We start from the raw sequence: 6,061 nt of genomic DNA on the forward strand, positions 1-6,061 counted from the left end.
TGACGGGTGTTTGCAAAATTTTCTACTCGCACGAGAGGGGGAGGACGAGGGGGAAATTTCCGAAAGGATCGGAGTGAATCGAATCAATTTCTCCCCCCCCCCTCTTCTTCGAACTTCTGTCGACCATTTCTAACTTCGTTTTCCATTTTACGAAAAATACAGTTGCTCGAAAGAAAGAAAAGGAGTTTCTTTTCATTTTCTGCGTCTAAGCTGTTCGAAAGCTAAGTTAAAAGGAGAAAGTTTACAAGTAAAAGCTGGTGTCGGGCCCGGTGTGTGCTCCTGTGTGGAAAAGCAAACTATCCCTGCGTGGTGGTTGTTCTTACGAAATTTCAAAAATTTGTTAAACCCGATTAAAGTTTGTGCTCGGGGGAGGGAAAAGTAGGGAGGAAGAAGAAAAAGAAACGAATACTTACTATTGTTCATTGGAAAAGCAGGCTGGCATCGTTCGTCGAAGAAATTACGCTGCTTAAGAAGATGGTCGGATTCGTGGAACGGATGTTATTACTTTATTTGATGACGTACTTAAACAGTGAAAGAATCTGTTCGTCGAGCCGAGTCACGCGAGCAAACGCGAAACAATGTCGTCGATCGTTAACGCCGCGCTTCATCTTCATCGCGTTCGCCGCTGATGGGTCGACGATTAACGTTCGCCTCGTACGAAAAAAAAGAGGCGAAGAAAAGATAGGGAAAAGAAAAAGGGAAAAGAAAAAGAGAAGAAAAGGGAAGAAAAGTGACTAACCTGCGGAAACAGTGACATTGGCTTGGACTTGGGATCGTCTTCCGATCTGTGTGATATATTTACAATTCGTCGCGAATTCGCAGTTTCCCTCTCTGGATTGGAAAAAATCATTGGAACGATCCCCGTTCACACCCCGCCGCGACGACAGATAAATCCTTTCGTTTGTTGCGATACAATTTATCAAAAATTGCGCTACCTCGTTTCGTTTTCGGTTCACCTTTCTAAAAAGAATTCGATTCCATCGAATGGAAAATAATTGGTGTAACGAGGATCGTTCGTCGTGATAATAACTCGATTGATCTCACTCACGAAATGACAATGGGTATTTAACATACGCTTTTACAACGTACGCGAGATAGTAACCTAAATAATAATTGGACGTCGCTTATATATTTACATATTATATACGAACGTAAACCCTGGTTAGTCCTCGAGTCCATGATAATTCCTGGTCCCAGGACCAGGCTTCTCTCTCGAACCCCTATACCGTGTATACGGTATGTCTGTCCTCTTACCGATCACCGAACCGGTAAACCGTTTAAACCGGCAATCTTAAATCGATCAAGGAGTCCAGATCACGATCGACAACGATCGTTTCATCAATTTTCGGGAAAATTTCGAGAAAGGGGAAGGGGGGAGGGATCCTCGATCCCGGCTCAATTTAATACGGTCTCCAGACCTGTCTAGGCTTAGGGCTTCTCTCCCTTCTACCTCGTACCACCGCTTCCCTCTCCACACTCGTGTCCTCCTCCTTCCTCTTGGTGGTCAGATCTTGGCCCACGTTCTCCTTGTCCTGCCCTTTACTCTTCGTGCTAAGATCCACGGTCCCCGCCTCGAGCCGGATCTTCGAGTCCCTGCGTGAGATCTGATGCTCGTCGACGTTCGCCGCCTCTTGATCGTTCTTCGAGTTCTCTATACTCGGCCGAAGGTGAACCGTGCCGTCCTCCTGGAACGCGGTCGCGTCCGCGGTCGTGTCCTCCGTGTCGCTCCTCACCGGCGAGATCCTCGGCGAATCCTGCCCCCCGAGGGACTCGTCGCTCCTCCCGCGATCCCTGNTCTTGCTCGTTCCTATCGTCCACCTCTATGCTTCCATCCGGGCTGTCCAGCCCGGATCTACCCCGCACCCCGTCTTGATCGTCCTCGTCGTCCCGTCGACTTATCGCCTCCTTCAACGCGGATTCCGGGCTGCTGCTACCGGCCCGAACCTTCCTCGTCTCCTCGACCCTCGCCTGGTCGGGCCTCTGCAACCGTTGCTGCGCCATTCTTAGCGCGAGAGCGTGCCACTCCGGCTCCAGCACGTATTGCTGCGTGTGGTAGAGAGGATTGTAGAGCCAAGAGGATTGCGGCAACAGAGGGGCGAATATCGATCCGAAAATAGACCCCGTCGCCCCGAGAAGATGAAGACCTGTCGGAGTACGCAGGGATATCAGAGCCTTGGAATTTAACGCGTGACATCTCGTCGTTCGAGGAAGAAATTTCTATTTAGAAGGTACCTTGAAAGTGAGAGTGATGGCCCGACGAAGGGCTAGGCGTTGTGGTGGTCGTGGTAGGCTCCGCCGGAGGCGTGGGCGCCGCAACCGTGGCCGTCGTGAGCAATCCGGGCCCAGGGTTGCCGGGCGAAGTGGTCGGGGTCACCTCCCTCACGGACACGCTGATCGGGCCCAAATCGTTCCTGGACGGTTCTTTTAAAGAAATCGATTCATTCGACCACTGCTACCACCCCTCTCGTCCGTTATTAATTAATCATCCGTTATCGAATCAAATGTTTCTCGACACTGTTACCGAACTCCGATTACCATCCCTTTCGAGATCTAATTTTGTAGAAATGTCTGATATATATATATCTATTTTGATATGAGAGAAAGAAAAGAAAAGAAAAGAAGAGAAAAATATTCGTGGATGGTACGTTGGATGTTCCGCGTAAGAGTGTCGGATACAATTCTCACCAGAGTTTGGTCCAGGTAGCCTGGGAGATCTTTGCTCGATACTGTGGTGGAAGGGGTTGAAGGCCGACGCACCAGCTGCCGGAGGATGTGTATGCGAATGGTGACCGGGAGGCGGCGGAAGACAGTGCGGCGGAAGAGAGCCCCGAGGTAATCCACCCCATCCTTGGCTGGCTCCTTGCTCCAGACCCAGGTGTTGCAAACCTGTGCAATCCAAGGGATCTGAAATTATGTCTGTCGGTCGTTTGGCTTTTGGGCCAACGTCTTGGCCGAGCCGTAATCCGTCCAATCGAAAGGGCGAATTTTTCTTTTTCGAGGAAAGGGAGAGAAGATCGATTCTTTTCCAAGATTCTCGAATTTTGTTCTTTAAAAAAAAAAAGAAAAAGAAAAAGGTAACAAGGTGGATCCATTTCGAAATATTTTATTCCGTTGCCGATAAAAAAGAATAGATAAAAAAGTTGAAAAGTTGGAAAGAGATCGATCTTTGGGCCAGGATGAGGATGGAAACGTGAGGAACGACCGCAATAAATAGCAACGAGGCTGAAAAAGAAACGGGCTCTGGAGGAGATGTGGAAATGTTATATAATGTCAGGTGGATAAACGATCACCGGATGACAGATAGAGCTGCAGAAACGCTTCTCTTTGACGTAGCGAACGTTTGACGTGGATGGACAGTTAAATTTATCCAACAGAGAATAGAGAAACGATCGATCACCTTTTTTTTTCCTTTTTTTCTTTTTTTTCTTTTTTTTTTTTTTTTTTTTTTTTTTTTTTTTTTTTTTTCAATACTAGCCGATACCACCCGACGACCATGGGAATCGTTCGCATGTGCAGCTATGCAATTAAATTCGCGACATTCGGAGGGCTTAATCTGTTCCAACGCGATTACGCCGCTTCCTGTTCTTCCGTTTTCTTCTTCTTCTTCTTCTTCTTCTTATTCTTCTTATTCTTCGATGTACGGAAAAAAAAAAGAAAAAGAAAATTTCCATCACGATACGAAAACTCATCTCTAGTGAATTAAAGAAGAGTAAAAAGAAAAAGAAAAAAAAAGAAAGAAAAATAAAAATAAACGAACGTAAAAGAAGAAGAAGAAGAAGAAGAGGAAGAGAAAGAAGAAAAAAAAGTAGAACGAAAGAGTGGAAGAAGCGTTAACAAAAACGAGGGAGGTAAAGAAGTTAGGAAAAACCACGGCGGAACGAGTTACAGCTCGGCAACGCGGGGGCGGAGGGGTGGGGAGGGGAGGGGGGGGGGGGAAAGGAGTAAAAGTGAAGCCCGTAGTCATCGGTATGGTATCGGTTTTTCGAAACACCTTGATCAATAGCAGATTATACCGTCAGCTGTACGGGGCAGTTTAAAAATTCCGTGAAAGCTCCGAAGCCAGCGGAGCTTCAGGGGGTAAGGGATCGGAACGGGGGGACAGCAAGTAGGGGAAGTGTGTGCTACGGAGTGGGGAGGGTTGTCTGGTCACTGGGGCGTGGGCGTGGCGTGGCGTGCTCGCGACCACCGTTATTGGTCCACGTCCAATCCCCACCAACGGTTGGATCGTCGTTGACGGGGATGGAAAAAGCTCGGTAGGGGTTGAAGGGGTGATTTTTAAGCTCTCTTTAAGCCGAGCTTGCCAGAGAGGACACCACTATCTCGCGTTCTACCACATCGTCGTGGAACTACCGAGCAGCCCGGCTGCAAACTCGCACAGGGGAAAAGAAAAAGAGGGGAAGAGAGGGAGAGGGAGAGAGAGGGAGAGAGAAAGGTTGTAGGATGCAGCTACTTTATGAGGGGATTAAGAAAACGATAAGAGGCGCGCGAAAGCTACGCTCTGAGCGAGCTTAAGGAGGCCAAGGGTTTCCCCTGTACCTGTAAGTGACGACTTTACTCGCTTGCTCTTTACGAAAATCCTTACTCTTTGTGTCGAGAATTTTATATATATATATATATATTTATTCGAAATAAAAAATATCCGTTTATCCACTTAATTTTCCTCGTTAAAGATAAAAATATACGTATATATTTATTCTTCGATTAAATTCTGCGAATTGAAACAAATTTTCCAAAATCGATCACGACTTTTTTCGTCAATCCTTTTTAGAATTGTAGGAATTTCATGTTTCATAATGATTTCGATAGAACGAAACTGGCGAACGAATTTTGGAAGCTGATCGGGGGGTGAGTATCTATTTCAACCAACTCGTAACATACTTTCAATTTAATAAACCCCCAAAACGGCTGGCGCTTTCTCTCTCTCTCTCTCTCTCTCTCTCTCTCTTTCTCTCGCGGGATGAGAGAGAACTCGCGTGCCGGGGTCGGGGGCAGAGGGGTGGCTGGCGATAATTCCGAAAACAAATGAAGACTAATGAGGGGAGAAGCCAGGCGAGAGGCTCTGAAAGAGTCGGAGGGAAAGAGACACAGTGACGGGAGAGAGAACTGAAAGGGTTCAAGGAGCCGCTACCCTTTAAGGGGTGAGAAATGTTAAGCTTAAACGTTACGGCCCTAGGGTTAGTTGCCTTTATGTGTACCTTCCACCGGAGTACAGAGGCTTTAAGGGATGATGTATTATCGAGCAGCATACTTGAAATATGCTCCGCTGTTTCAGTCACCCCCCAGAAGCCAACCAACCTAAGCGTAAGTGTTGCTTGTCGTTGTACGTTTAAAACTTAAAACCGAGAGAAACTTTATACATTCGACTTAATTTTCGCGATTGCTTGCGAACCTCGTTGAGTCGAAAATCGTGACGACGAACCGATACGTAGAAAAGATGATAAAATTCGACATCAGTAGAATATAACTTAGAATCGAATCCTTGGATTCTAAATTTTTTTCGAGTCTTTAAATCTCCACCTCTTCCTCCGTAGGATCCTCGATTAAGAAAACGATAAAGGGGGAGGATCGACGGACGCCTCCAGATTTCTTTCCTCCTTGCTTAAAACTCTAAGCCGCGAGATCTAGAAGCGAATTACGCCTGTCACTGGGGGTAGTGGAAGGAAGAGAGACGAGGGAGAGAAGGGGGTGGATGTCGGGAAACTTAAGAGGCGTTTAAAGACGTTGGGCTAAAGGGTGACGGGCAGGCTCGAAAGTAAAGAGTAAAGCCGGTTCCGTTCGGGTTGCTCTCGCTTAAAACCTTTCCGGCAGCCAGCCAGAGATACATAATAAATTAATTCGCGTATTTTCCTGTCCTCCTTATCTATTCAAATCTATGCAAAACAGGAGTTAAAACGCCCTTCTTACTGCTAAGGCGTTAACCCTTGTGTAGCTCGCTCTCGCACACCTCCTCCTCCCCTCTCCATCTCTTTTCAGCTTCTTCTCTCGACCATCCCCGCGCCCCTCGACCCTACCGCCAACCCGCCACCCCCGCCAACTCCCGTTTCCCACGTCCTAGCCTCTC

General features: G+C 47.3%; 1 protein-coding gene across 1 annotated transcript in view; it reads right to left on the bottom strand.

The window, feature by feature from the left end:
* Positions 1-1,326: 1,326 nt before the first annotated feature.
* The window catches only part of LOC102680434, a 20,045-nt gene continuing 15,310 nt past the window's right edge, over positions 1,327-6,061 (bottom strand). The window contains 4 exon segments of the mRNA XM_031510151.1: positions 1,327-1,797; positions 1,799-2,144; positions 2,233-2,421; positions 2,686-2,886. Of these exon segments, the coding sequence (XP_031366011.1) occupies positions 1,401-1,797; positions 1,799-2,144; positions 2,233-2,421; positions 2,686-2,886 (1,133 nt within the window). The 3' untranslated portion in view covers positions 1,327-1,400.

The sequence above is a fragment of the Apis dorsata genome, unplaced genomic scaffold, assembly GCF_000469605.1.
Source record: "Apis dorsata unplaced genomic scaffold, Apis dorsata 1.3 scaffold_209, whole genome shotgun sequence".
NCBI lineage: Eukaryota > Metazoa > Arthropoda > Insecta > Hymenoptera > Apidae > Apis > Apis dorsata.